The sequence below is a fragment of the Martes martes genome (assembly GCF_963455335.1).
Source record: "Martes martes genome assembly, chromosome: 12".
Taxonomy (NCBI): Eukaryota; Metazoa; Chordata; class Mammalia; order Carnivora; family Mustelidae; genus Martes; species Martes martes.
In genome coordinates this window covers 90,700,786-90,714,725 of record NC_137900.1, presented here as the reverse complement: position 1 = coordinate 90,714,725, position 13,940 = coordinate 90,700,786, and the positions used below count along the sequence as shown (strand labels likewise).

General features: G+C 60.6%; 2 protein-coding genes across 2 annotated transcripts in view; both read right to left on the bottom strand.

Annotated features, from left to right (window-relative positions):
- Positions 1–4,396, bottom strand: part of ASS1 (argininosuccinate synthase 1) — a 51,521-nt gene extending 47,125 nt beyond the window's left edge. Inside the window, exon 1 of the mRNA XM_080820368.1 lies at positions 4,325–4,396. The gene's annotated coding sequence lies outside the window, so the exon portion shown is untranslated. The remainder of the gene's footprint in view (positions 1–4,324) is intronic.
- A 5,466-nt stretch (positions 4,397–9,862) lies between these two features.
- HMCN2 (hemicentin 2) overlaps positions 9,863–13,940 on the bottom strand; it is a gene marked incomplete at its 5' end in the record, with an annotated part of 147,020 nt that continues 142,942 nt past the window's right edge. Inside the window, 4 exons of the mRNA XM_080820166.1 lie at positions 9,863–10,716; positions 11,688–11,814; positions 12,689–12,808; positions 13,382–13,702. Coding sequence (XP_080676292.1) covers positions 10,371–10,716; positions 11,688–11,814; positions 12,689–12,808; positions 13,382–13,702 — 914 coding nt within the window. The 3' untranslated portion in view covers positions 9,863–10,370. The remainder of the gene's footprint in view (positions 10,717–11,687; positions 11,815–12,688; positions 12,809–13,381; positions 13,703–13,940) is intronic.

Below are 13,940 nucleotides of genomic sequence, written 5' to 3'. Positions count from 1 at the left end.
GGGTCCTGTGGCAGAACTAGGACTCGAACCCAGAGCAGCTGGGCCCCGCGAGCCCCTGCTGGAAGGTACAAGGCCCAGAGAAAGGAACCACGGGGGCACGTGTGGTTGGTCTGGGAAGCTCCAGGAGGCTCGAACATCCTGGCATGGCTGGGGCGGGGTCAAGAGAGGGCGAGAGGATGCCGGTCCAATATTCACCCCGTTCTTAGAGTCGGATCACCTTTACTTTTCTTATTAGCAGCAAAATGAACAAAAGAATGTTAGCTAATATTTTTTGTCTTCCATTTTAATCTGTGATGTTAACTTCAAAGGTATGAAACAGAGATAGGGAAGGTCACTCGTGTATGTAACATACGATACTTCCATTTACTGTGGATAAATGTTTAAGAATGCCGCACACAAGTGTAGACCTTCAGAACAGGCAGAATGTAAGGCATCAGGCTATTTCTCATAATAGCTTTAAAAGACATTTTGGGGGACACCTGAGTGGCTCTGCTGGTTAAGTGGCCGGCTCTTGATTTCGGCTCAGGTCAGGATCTCCGGGTCATGGGATTGAGCCCTACACTGGGTTCCATGCTCAGTGGGAAGTCTGCTTGAGAGTCTCTCTCCCTCTCCCTCGGACTCTCTTCTCTCTCTTTCTCAAATCAATAAATAAATCTTAAAAAAAAAAAAAATAGAAGTCCCTGACCTGCCGTCTCCGAGAGGCACCCGGAGCCAAGAGGGTGGGCACTGGAGTGAGGGAGAGGAAACCCCACGGAGAGAGACAGACCGCCTGTGTCTGCCCCGCTTCTGCCTGTGAGCCCTGGGCCCACGTCACGTGGGGGTCTAATCGCACCCTCCACCCCCACAGCTGTGAGCTCCACAGGGACAGGGACCATCTCACAGACCGTGCCTGACATGTGGCTGGTACTCAGAACGACGCCTTGGATGCCGTGGTCTAGAGGTCAGTTCCTTGCCTCGAAAGAGAAGGTTAGGTAAATCCCCTGAAAGCCTGGAATTCTAGGGGTGCCCTCATCCAGACACTAGTGAGCCTGCCTGCTTGCCAGGCTGGGTGCGTGCACGGGCACCAGGGACCTTGGCCCTGGGGTTCGAGCACAGTGGAAGAATGCACGCAGCCCCATGTCCCCCCCGACATCCTTTAACCAGAAGAGGGACACCTGGGAGGAAGGAAGAAGGTGGCCTCGTCCCGAGATGCCCACCAGCCCAGCCTGAGTTGCAAAGGCAGGCGACATTCTCTGTGGCCCCAGCCAGAGCCGCCCTGCCACCTGCCGGTGGTGGTGCTAGGCCAGCCATGGCCCTCGCCCTGTTCCATGGAAACCCTTGTGCTCTAAAATGTCAAAGCGGGAACAAGGACAAGAGAGATACTGTGTTCAGTGCCACACTCGAGGAGGAGAATTTTACTACCACATGGTCTTGGAAAAGGTAAAGTGACTTCCTGGGGTCACAGGGTAGGGGAAGGCAGGGCTGGGACAGAACCCTGGGCTGACTGCAGACCGCCTGTTCATTGCTGCCCCGTGCCCTATACAGTCGGGACTCTAGGGGACCACAGATCGCCTCCCCCTCACTGTCGTCTTCCAGAAAACAAAACCCTCAATGAGCCATCACCGGTCAGTGTATTTCTGTGTGCCAGGCCTACAGGCTGGCACACGTTCTTCCGGAACCCCTCCCTGGCATTCTGACTCAGCTGAGCTTGGTTCGTTACATTTTCTTAAAACCCTAGCTCCACTGAGGCCAGAAGAATTCTCTGGGACTTTGGGGTTTCCTCATTCTAGGGCTGCTACCCCTGTCCCTTTGGGGCCCTCTTTTGAGTCTGAAGAGCTAGGCTGCAATTCCACACTCTGACCAGGAGGTGCCGCTGCCGGGTCTCAGCCTGCCCGTAGGCTTGACAGTTTCTGCTCAGCTCTTGGACACATCCTTGGTGAGACAGGGGAAGGATTTTCTTCCCAATTGACAGATGAGAAAGTTGAGGCCAAGGGGCTTGCCCTAGGCTAGACACTGAGCTGGCTCTCAGTCGCGGATTCCTGGGGCCTGAGAATCAAATCAGGAACACTGGCTCCCTCGAGGACAGTGGAACTCCAGCAAACGTCTCCCACCCAGGGTTAAGGGTCATTCAAAGGGTCTGCCCAGGTTGGGGAGGCTGAGTCTCTGGTTCTGGTGAAAAGCCCCTGAGACGGGTGGTAGGGAGCCTAAGAAGATCTCCCTAGACTCTGGTAAGAGACACACAAGAGCGTTTGGAGCCCATGGAGGAAAGGAGAGTACGTTCATTTATTTGTCGATTCTACAAGTCTGGGGAGGGTGCCTGTCACCTGGCAGAACACGCCGGGGCCTGGAAGGTCAACCTTGCCTACAGTGCTACAGCAGAGCTCAGAGCCTCAGACCCTGAGCTGGTTTCTCTCTTTCCACAAGGGAGCCCACAGGCAAGGCGCTCACTTCAGGGGCTTTGTGCTCCGAAGAAGGCAGCTGGCTGGCCTGGCTGGCTGCCCAGGACCCATGGGGCTAAGACGAAATGGGGCATGGGAAAGTGCTTGCGCAGCAGGTGAGTCTGGGCCTGGCTCCCCTCTGTGAGTCAGGTTCCTGGGGCCTTAAACCAGGGGGAATGGCTACCAGCACAGCCACGTGGCCACAACCCCCCCCCCAGCAGGCCAACAGAGGGTGGGGCGCATATGAGGACTCTGGGGACCTGATCATTTGGAGTGGGGGCCTCCCTCCTCTGCCCTACCGGGTGCCTGGCCCAGGCTCCAGGTGCTCAGTGGGCAGCCTTCATCATTCCGTCAACTTGTACTGAGCAGAGCGTTCTGCTTCTCAGAACAGTGCACAGGCGGCTCCAACTGGGACAGGTCCCCGTCGTGCCCCTGGGCTCCCCTGCCTGGGCTCTGAGAGGCAGATGGGAGAGGGAAGGGAGTTTAGAATGAAGCCACCCGGGGTCCATCCATCTCCAAAGTTCCCATCCCTTTGTGGCTCTTTCTGCCTCCCTGGTCTTCCTCCCCACCAGAACCTTCAGTAGGAGGGCAGAGAGCTTGTCTCCTGTCCCATGTCCCCCATTTATGGCACAAGGGGAGACCGTTAATGAGTGAATGGACCCAGGCACCTCTCTCAATGTGTCTACAGAGACTGCCCCACAGTCTCTGTTTCCTGAGCCATGAGCCTGTGCCAGCTCTGACAGATGGAGAAACTGAGGCTTGGGCAGCTGGCAGCTGACCCAAGACTCCCCTTTGGTGCCTGCCTTCGCGTCTTGGGTCTACTGGCTCCAGAATCTGCCCTGTCACCAGCCGTGGGCTGGGAAGGAAGGATCAAAGCCCAGGGTCTATTTGATCCATCCCCGCCGAAAGGACAGGTTTGTTCCTGCCTGCGTTGTGCAGCCGGACCGCGATGCTCTGGAGGAGACGCCCCCACTGCGCAGAAAGGAACACTGAGGCGGCCGGGTCATGGGACCTCCTCAGGAGGAGCCCCAGCGGGCTGGGAGAGGAGTTTCCTCTATTTCACAAGGACTCTCCCTCCCTGGCGGGGCGCAGCCGCCCAAGATGCCAGAGACAACAGCAACCCGGACGGCGGACGTTTCCTGCGGAGCCGTCGCTCCCACAGCCCCGAGCCCAGCGCCGGCCAGGAACCCGGCACCGCGACCCGGCGCCACCACCCTCTCCACCCGGCGGAGGTCGCTGATCCCTCTCAGGAGCCCGAGACTGCCCGCCGCTGACGGGGAGGGAGCGCAGTCACACCCACGACTCCAGCGCCTCGCAGCCCAGCTGCCGGGAGTAAACTGAGGCTCGGGGCTGTGGGAGGGCCGATGCGCCCAAGCCCCGGGAAAGGGGGCCCAGGTGGGGCTGGAACTCCAGGTTCACGCGCCGAAGGAGAGGCGGAGACAGAGACCGCGCGGGGGGTGGCCAGAGAGGGGGCGAGAGAGTGGGGACCCCCACAGCCTCCGGACTCCAAGGTCTCCATCTGGGGGGCTCCGGCAGAAAGGAAGCTGGATTAGAGACGGAGACTCCAGGAAGGACCCCGGCCCGCAAAGGGGACAAATAACCCGACCTGCCGCCCTCGGAGTCCCCGGACACGCGCCCCGGCCCCACCCCCGAGGGCCCCAGGAATCCGGCCGCCCGGCGTCTGAGCCGCAGAAGCCCGGGGCGCCGGCCTCCTTCCCTCCCGTCCAGTGCCAGCCCCGGGGCGCGCGGCCACTCGGCGCCGCCCTCTGCTCCCGCCCGCGCGGGCGCCCGGAGCGCAGTCCCCTCGGCCTCCTCGGCTCGCTGTCGCCCAGACCCGCGGCGGGGCGTCTCCTAGGCGGGGGGGGGGGGGGGTTGGGAGCGGGAGTCTCGGGCCGGGGGCTCCTTACCGTGGCCCGGGCGGCGGTGGAAGGCGGCGGAGCAGGGCCGGTTGCGTCGCGAATCCCAGATTATAAACACCGGGCCGGGGGCAGGGCCGGGGACCGGGGACACGTGGGAGAGCGCGCGCGACAGGCCCCGCCCCCTGGTCCGGCCCCGACCCGGAGCCGCTCGGCGTCCCCGGCCACCTGCGGGTGTGGGCGGGGCCCGGTCGCTCCCTCCCTCCTGGCCCGCCCCTGCCCCTCCCCTTCCCGCCCTCGGGGGGGCCACAGCCCCCGACCCTCTCCCGCGGCCGCAGGTGCTCCGGAGGGCGCTCGGGCGGTGCTTGGCCCGGATCCTCTCGCCCGAGCCCTCGGGCAGACGCCTCCTCCGGACGCGGCGGTGGCTGGACCGCGCGCCGCTGGCCAGGTGAGCGCGGCGGTCCTGCCAGACACTTGCTACCGCTCCGCGGTGGGAGTGGGAATTAAAGTCCCTTAGATGGGGGCACCTGGGTGGCTCAGTCGTGAAGCGGCTGCCTTTGCCTCAGGTCATGATGCCAGGGTCCTGGAATTGAGCCCCACATCGGGCTCCCTGCTTGGCGGGAAGCCTGCTTCTCCCTCTGCCTCTCCCCCTGCTTGTGTTCCTGCTCTCTGTGCGTCTCTCTCTCTGTCAAATACATAAACAAAATCTTAAAAAAAATTTTTTTTTTAAAAAAGTCCCTTAGGTGCGGTGAGTTTCGTGTCCACTCTTATTCCGTGGTGGCCTTCTGCAGACCTCGAAATCCCTCCCTTCCCCCCACAGTAGCTCCCATGAGCGGGAGCCTGGGGGGAGGAGGGGCACACTGGAAGGTCGGGGTTTCATCCCTCCGTCCGGGGCTGATTCTTGGCTGTCTCCCCAGAGGCTGGCAGCTGACCAAACTCCCTGGGGCACCCAGTAAATAGTGAATAGAAGACTGGGCAACTGCTAAGCCATTGGGCAGCAGGGGTTCACAATTGAGGTTCACAGAAGTGAAGTTCCTTGCTTGCAAAAAGAACCTGGGAGCTGCTACCCCAGCCTGGCCTTGAGAAGGTTCTGTGTGTCGGTCGTTGGCCAGCCTGGTTTAGAGGCCCCAAAGCCCCCATCACCGCAACCACAACTGAGCGAAGTAGCAGGCAGGCGCCCCCTGCCTCGGGCACCCAAACGCCAGAAGCGGCTGAGATGGCAAGGAGCCCCTTATGAGCTGGGTGGGGCCGGGTGACCTGAGGCATCTTTCTGCCGGGGAGGTGGGCGGCAGCTGGCCCCCTTAGCCCCTCCCTGAGCCGCTGGCCTTCCACACTAGCAGGAAGCAAGTGTGGAAGAGCCAGAAACACACACCTGCGGCGGGTCGTGCAGCCTTGGGTAGCTTCCTTCCCAGCGGAGGCGGGGAGGGGGGGGCATGTCCACAGTCCTCTCTGTCTCCATCCTATGACTCTGTGCTGGGTCTTCGAGATGCCCTTTGAGAAAGCTGGGGAGAGTGTGGGTGCATGGGGGGGCCACCTTCTTGGAGTTATTACAGAGGAAGTGGGGAGGGAAACTGAGGCAGTGAGGCCTGGTGCTCCCCCGAACTCCCTAAAGCCAGTGGTGGCCCCAGAGAGAAGCCCCATGACCCAGACCTTAGAAAGAGGGTGGGGTGAGCAACGAGCCCCTGCCAGTCTACGATGGATGGGTGGGGGGCAGGGGGGTGGGAGAGGAAGTAAGGTCATCTGTGTCAGTCTGGGACACAACTACACCCTTGTGGTTCTCACCAAGCACTGTTTCATCTCCTTGCCTTCTCTTGTTCTTCACGACTGCCCTATATGAAATCACTGTGACCGCTATCCCCATTTCACAGATGGGAACCCGCAGCACAGAGAGAGGGTGTGTCTTCCCCAAGGTCACACAGCATGTTAGTGGCAGAGCGTGATTACACCCCAGTGTCTGAAGCTCTGGCCCAACCCTCTGTTTTAGCTCAGGCTTGAGTTGAACTGGTAGAGGCACCAGGGTCTCAGTCTCAGGGTCACAGGCTGTGGGGACCTTTACTCTGTGCTGCAGAAATGACTCCAGTCCAGGGGACTGTCCCTTTCTTTTTTTCTTTTCTTTTTTTTTTTTTAATTTATTTGACAGAGAGAGATCACAAGTAGGCAGAGAGGCAGGCAGAGAGAGAGGGGGAAGCAGGCTCCCTGCTGAGCAGAGAGCCCGACGGGGCTCAATCCCAGGACCCTGAGACCATGACCTGAGCCCAAGGCAGAGGCTTTAACCCACTGAGCCACCCAGGCGCCCCTACTGAGGTTTGTTTTTTTTTTTTTAAGTTTCAGAGATATATTTTATTTTATTATTTTTTAAAGATTTTATTTATTTATTTGACACAGAGAGAGATCCCAAGTAGGCAGAGAGGCAGGCAGAGAGAGGGGGAAGCAGGCTCCCCGCTGAGCAGAGAGCCTGATGCGGGGTTCGATCCCAGGACCCCAGGATCATGACCCGAGTCGAAGGCAGTGGCTTAACCCACTGAGCCACCAGGCGCCCCTACTGAGTTTCAGAGATATATTTTAAAATATTAATGAATTAAAGTGTTTTTAGGAAAGGCTTCGATGATCTGTCATCACTCTCAGCATCAAGTCTAGAGCCCTGTACTTCCTCTTCGGCCCTCACCCTCTACACCCCTGTTGCACTGGCCTGCTTGTGCTTTCTTCCGCGTGTCAAGCTCCTTGCTGCCTTATGGTCTCTGCACTTACCGTTCCTTGGCGATGCCTCTCTGACCCCTCCCTTCCTCCCACAAGCTCCATCCCTTGTCGGATGCTTTCCATCCTGCTGACACACAGTAGATGCCTGGAGTTTCAGGGAAGGATGGTGCAACATTCTTCCTCTCCCCACCGCTGCCGTCATCACCTCTCACCTGTACCGCTTGACACTTGTCTTTCCGGCTACACTCACCGCCCCCCCCCACCGCAGTTCACCCCGCACACTGCAGCCAGCGCGGTTTTCCGGAGGGTGGGCTCCGATTCTTGTGGCCACTTGTCTGAACATGGATACAGCCTGAGCGTCTAACCAAGGAGCAGGACTCTCTTGTCCGCCTTCTCTCCTCTGCCACTGGAAGGCTCTGCACCTGTTAAGTCACAAAGGGGCCCGGGAATGTAGAGACCCTAAGCATGTCACCCCGTGACTCCCCGCAACCATCTCATGGTTGGCACCAGATACCACTTTGCTGCTGCCCAGACCTGGACACTGGCTCCAGGAACAGGAGTGTCCTCTAGGCCGGACCCCAGGTGGCCTGTCCCTGCCCAGAGGGAACACAGAGTCCAGTTGTTGGGTTCTTGGAAAAACTACATCAGGGAGTTTAATAAGTGACCTGCAGGGCTGTTTACCAACATTGATAGTGCGGGACAGCCTCAGCCTCAGCCTGGAGCTAGGGCGCTGAGTCGTTGGATGGCCCCTTGGCCAATGATTGCCCGCCGGCAGCTGGAAAACCAGAAGTGGAAAGCGCTGCCTTGGAGCCAGCTCCCGAGAAAGGCTCCTCTTCTCCTCTGGGGCCATCCCTGGGGATGCGGGCAGGGGTGGGTGGAGTCAGGGGCGGGTGGGCTGCACAAGATCCGGAATCATAGCCCGGATTCCAGGCCAAGTCTGCCACCGGCTGGGCAAGGCATTGAGCAATCAGTCCTTTCCACCAGCCAGCTTCAAATAGAAATTTAGACGGTGGGGGAGAAAGGAGGCAGAACTGAATGGACACTCCCTTGGCAGCTCCTCAGGTCTTGAATTGCCATAGTCCCTCCTCTTCATCGGGCTCCTGGCTCTCCCCCTCCTCCCCATCCTCCTTTCTTGGGGGAGGGGAGGCAGGGGACCCTGCAGGCTAATGCCCCTGGGCTCTGGAGTCAGAAGACCTGGTTGAGTTCTTCTTCTCCACTTCAGGCTGTGTGAGCTTGGACAGGTGTCTCACCTTCTCTGAGCCTCCATTCCTTCATCTTTGCAATGGGCATACTCTTTCTTGCCTCTGGATCTCCTCGGAGAATTAAAATTCATAAACACACAGTTTATGAATATGAAGGGTGAAAGGGAGACTGGGAGGCAGCAGGCAGGAGACAGCAGGGGTGAAAGAGAGTCAGCACCTCCCCTCCACTCGTCTCATCTCTGCAGTGCCTCACCCTGGGACTGACCTTTTCATGGGCTCCATAAAAAAATTAACAGCCCAGCAAATGGCAGGGCTCAGTTGTGACTTTTGGCCCCTAGGGTTGCACAAAGAGGGGCATTTAGCCCAAGGACGGTCTTCATAGGTGGGTGCTGGATAAATGGGGGAGGGACCCCAGCCCCTCCACCCAGTGTGAAATCCCACCATTAGTGACATCTGTGGCTTAGTTACATCAGGGGCATCAAACTACAGCCCCGACCAGTTTTTGTGAAGCCTGCAAGCTAAGAATGGTGTTTGCATTTGTAAATGGTTGGGGAAAAAAAAAATCAAAGGGAGACTATTTCGTGACATGTGACAATTGTATGAACTTCAAACTTAAGTGCCTACCAATAGTTTCATTGGAACACAGCCACGTTTCCTCATTCGTGTGCTGCCCGTGGCTTTCTAGTGTTGCAACGGCAAGGGGAGTGGTTTCAACCGAGACTGTTCTGCAAAGCCCAGAGCACTCCCTATTCCGTCCTTTAAGGAAAAAGTGTGCAGACCCCTTGTTTAAACAAAAACAAAACTAAAAAGCAGCTTTGAAAGTAGAAACGCCCTGGGAAGATTCCGGAGGGGCTGTTGGGTGGAAGTCCGGAGTCCCAGTCTAACCATGAACCTACCGTTCGGTCACCTATCCAGCCAGTGGCTGGGTCATGTCCCCTCTCTGAGCCTCGCTTTCTCTGTCAAATGACACAGCGATTTAATGCAGCAACGTTTAATTCAGCATTGCGGGAAGCCTCCATTTACGCATTACGTCTGATTGTCACCCACCCCTTAATGAGAAGTAACTCAGACAGCTTTCCTCTGTGCCCAGACGAGAGCTTGAGGATACACAGGGGGACAGGACAGCGTCACCCTGAGCAAGGGGAACAAGGAGGGAGGAAGGGTTTCTCCTCTTCAAAACCACATGCAAAAGAGCCTCTTTCTGTCACAGGCCATGGCCAGGGGCAGCTGGCAACAGGGGGTCACTGAGGCAAGGGCTGCAGCCAGCCCAGGGCAGGGTCGGGGTGGGGGTGGGGTGTGGGAAGACAGGCAGCACACTTGCCTTCTGCGGGGACTCTAGAGGCTCAGATGTTGTCCCAGCACACTGGAGACTGGCCAATACATACAGAGATGTTCTAATCCTGTCCCTTCCCAGCTCATTCCATCAAAGCCAAAGTCCCCTCAACAGCCCAGAGGCCCCAAGGATCTGACCCAACACCCTTATCTTTCAGATCACAGCTCCCTCTTCTTTCCCCCAACCCAGGGCACCTCCAGCCTCCCTCACCCTCTTGCAGGATGTCCAGAGGAGACCACCTTCCAGCCTGAGGCCCAGGGCTGCTGGACCAGAAGGTTGGTGGCCACCGCCCACCCTGACCCTCCCCCACAGCCAAAGCCTGTCCTTACCAAAGCAAAATAACTGGACGAAGAAATCGAGTTGGTTAAAAGAAAACATTTTTATATTATACCGACACTCGGGGCTCAGGGTGACAGTGCCATCTGTGGGCGGAGGATAGCCGCTGCCGCCCTCCGGGGATCTGTCCCTCCCCCTTGGGCCTCCTGGTGTGCTGTGTCGCAGCCAGGTCTCCCGGGGCTTGGAGCAGCGGGTCAGACAAGCAGGCTGCCCTCCAGTCCAGCCAGCGGGCTTCACCACCTAAGGGCAACCTGACGCTCCTGACCGCTGAGCTCCACCTCCGCGAGGGTAGGCGGAGTCGGGTTCGCGCCATCCCGGGGTCAAGGTTACATCCTCCCCTTTGCAGAGTGGCGGGTCCTGTTTGCCGAAAGGCCCGATGACGCACAGGGGTGGGAGATGACGTCGCTTGCCACAGCCCGGTGGCGGCGAGGGCGAGGGCCACCTGGGCGGTGGGGGCTGCGCCTGCTCCTCCCTGTCCCCCATCCTCGGAGGTCACTGGTCCAAAAGCTGCTGCCGGTGACCACGCCCCTCAGTAGGGATAAGGGGACACCGCGATGAGCAGGACGAAGACGCTTTGGTGGCGCGGCGCCGCGGCGCGCACCGTCAGCCGGTAGAGGCCGGCGCGGGTGAGCGCGCGGCGGGTGTAGACGGCGCCCTGTCCGGCGCGCAGCGGGCGCAGTGCGAAGGGGCTGCGCGGGTCGGGCTCGAGCACGCTGAGCTCCGTGCGGTTGGCGGGGACGCCGGCCTCGGAGAAGGCGGCGAGGCGGGCCACGTCGTGGTGGGCGCGCACGCCCAGGGGCAGCGGCAGCAGCTTGTACAGCAGCGTGGAGGGGCCGCCCGCGCTGCAGTCCTGCGAGCAGCGCCGGAAACACGTCCTGCGGGCGGGACACACGGACCGACTCCGGTGGCCGGCGGTATAAACCGGCCCTCAGCCCCGAGCCCCGCAGTCCTGGCACCCGCTGCCCGTCCCCTCGCCCCCAGTGCCTTCTCTACAAGCACCACTGTTAGCCCACGTTGGAGATCAGCAAACTGAGGCCCAAAGAATCTGGAGATTCCCTTGGGAAGCGGGTCTCATAATCCCATCGGACTTTCCCAGCTCACGCCCCCAGGGCAGCCCAGTGGACAACACGATTTAGAACCCTCCAGGTTCGCAGGGCACCCCAGAGCTGAGTCACCTGCTCTGGGTTTGCAGGGGGAGGAGGACTCAAAAACACCTGCTTAGCCCTTCCAGGGCATCCACGCCCCTCCAGGGCCCCCAGCCTAGGCCCCCCAGTAGGTAGAGTCCAGGGCAAGTCACCTTCCCTAACTGCTGCTGCTAGAGCTTGTGTCCGCCAAGGTCCCCTTGCAAGTGCATCTTTACCAGTATGTATAGCTGCAGTGAGTGGGGTGAAGGAGGTGTGTACTGTGCTTGTGTGCCGGTGTGTCAGGGTCCTGGGGTTACGTGGGGGGGGGGGGTGTGTCCCTGTGTCTAGGGTTTTCTGTGTGTAGCCATGTGTGTCATGTGAAGGTCTCCAAGTCCCCCTGGCCTTTGGCCTCTCCCTGCCCCCAGGTCCTTGTGCTTCAGCCGCAGGATAATTGCACTAAACGCTGATGCCCAGATGGAGTTGCACCCTGAGGGGCTGCAGGAGGGGCTCTTCATGAGGCCACCCTGCCCTGTGGGCACAGAGGCCCCGCTCGGGAATTCTGGCAGGATTGACCCCCCCCCCCGCCCCGCCCCTAGCAGGGCCCCTGCCTGAGACATGGCCTTTCTGGAGGAACGATCCAGCTGTCCAGGAGCCAGAACGTAAGCGCCCAGCTCCAGGCAGGCCGTGTGCTCCGATTTACCCCCAGCCGGCTCAGCCCTTACCCTGGGCTGGAGCCTTGCCGGTAGGTGGCCGGACACGGCGTGTCCACACACTGGTAGCTGCCGCGGGTGTTAAAGCACATCTGGCCGGGCCCACACTCGATGCCGTCCTCCTCACACTCGTTGATGTCTGGAGGGGGAGGGTGGTGGGGGGAGGTTGGCAAAGAGATGGGGAATAAGAAGGTGTGACTTAGTGGAAGGGCCCGGGGGCAGGAACCACGGAAGGTGTGGGAGCAGGGAGAGGCAGGAGAGAAACGCCTTCAGAGGACAAGTGAGGCGGGCAGCCCCTCTCCCCTCAGACCCAGCCACCTCGATCTGGGACAGTCCGGCTGGCAGGCCCTGAGCACCTCCCCAATCTCCCCAGGTGGGCATCCTGGGGACCTCTGGAGCCTTGAGCTGGGCTGCAGGGTCTGGAAGAGATGGGGGCCCCCCTCGGACCCAGAGTGCCGACAGCCCATGACCCTTGTCTGTCCCAGTGGAAGCCCCGCCCTTCTCATAGGACGGTCACAGATCCTCCCGGCAGAGAGTGAGGGATGGAGACAGGCAAGGCGGGCCGATTCCCACTTTCCGGGGGTGGGATGGCTGGCCCCAGTCTCGGAGCACATTCAGACATTCGGGAGAGCGCCTTGGCTGGGGAGTTAGGGGACCGGCGGAATGCTGTCTCTGTGCCTGCCCTCCCAGGTCTCATCCAGCCACTACAGAGAGGACTGTGTTAGCCCCATTTCACCAGGAGGCGCAGGCTCAGAGAGGTGAAGTGAGCTGCCCAGGGACACACAGCAGCGCTGCGATCTACCTCCAGGGCTGCTTTCGGAGTCTGCCCACGCAGCCTCTTAGTTCCCGCCTCGGAATGTGGCTTCCAGACAGGCTGTGGGCCCCTGGGGTGCTCTGAGCTCCTCTCCCTGCCCCACCCTAATGTGCGATGGTTTAGAAGCAGCGGGAGACAGCCTCTCCTTCCCAGGAAGCCCTGTCCTGGCCCGCCCAGAACTGGCAGGGGCGCTGCTCACCCTGGCAGTTTTTCCCGCTGGGAAGGAGGCGGTAGCCAGCAGGGCAGAGGCACTGGTAGCTGCCCTCGGTGTTTCGGCAGGCGTGCTGGCACAGGCTCCTCACCCGGCACTCGTCCAGGTCTGGCCCAGGCGGGGGTGGGGAGGGTGGGGGGACGGGCGGGGGGGGGGCAATGTGGCAGAGACACACACTGAGTCATTGGATGCTCTGGTGCTCCGCCCCGTCCGCCCCTTGTTCCAGGAGGCTTGGGGGGTGGGGACGCAGGGGGGGCGGGTGGAGACACTGCCCTCCACACCACCCTCCCCTTTGCTTCTGCCGCCCAGTGCCAGCCTCCGCGGGGGTCTGGGGACCGTCCCCGCCTCCCCACCCCCACCAGTCCCTGTTCACCGTCCCCTGTGGACCTGCAACGGCCTCCTTCCTGCCTGCAAACCTCCCTCCCTGACTGCTTCACCTCTGTACACCAAAAGGAGTTGTTTCTCAAAAGTGGGTCAAGTGTCCGGAAGTCAAGTGTTTGGGAGAATCCTCTGTCCCCCTCCTGGAAGGCCGCTGCCCATCCATCCGCCTGCACCGCCCACCCCACTTGCCCTGAGTCCCGGGGTTTTGAACACAGGGTGTCATGCCCACAAACCCAGCCCCGAAGCCCGCGCTAACGCGGTGGGTGTGTTCCCAGTGGGATGGCCGGGGCCTGGCCTTACCTGTGCAGACCCCGTTCTGCCGGATGAAGCCAGTGGGGCACCAGGCCCGACCCAGACTGCTCGGGGCCCCGGAGCCCGGCCGGAGGGAGACCCAGGCGTGGGAGGAGCCCCTGGGGAGGGGGGCACGGGGCCGCAGCCAGGGCCCTAAGGGGCCCCGGTGGTTGAGAGTGGTCACGTTTTGGTCGCTGCGCTCTAGCGGGAGGCAGGTCTTGCCATCTCGGAGAAGGGTTTGGCCCGGGGGGCACAGGCAACGGTAGCCGCCCTGGAGGTTTTGGCACTGGAAGGCACAGCTCTGGGGCAGCTGCAGGCATTCGTTGATATCTGCAAAGGAACAAGGCCAGGCAGGGGTCCAGACGTGGCTCAGAGGGCTTGCCACGGCCGCTCCACCTGACTGTGGCCATCTTCCTGGGCTCCGGCCTTCCCCGGAATCCGGCGGCCTCCCCCCACTGCATACCGGCCTGCCCCCGAGCCTCCCTTCTCCCGCACGGCTTCCAGCCTCTGCTGCTCGAGGAGGCCCCGACGTCCCCCAGCTCTGGGCCTCCTCCCAGGTTCCCTGGTA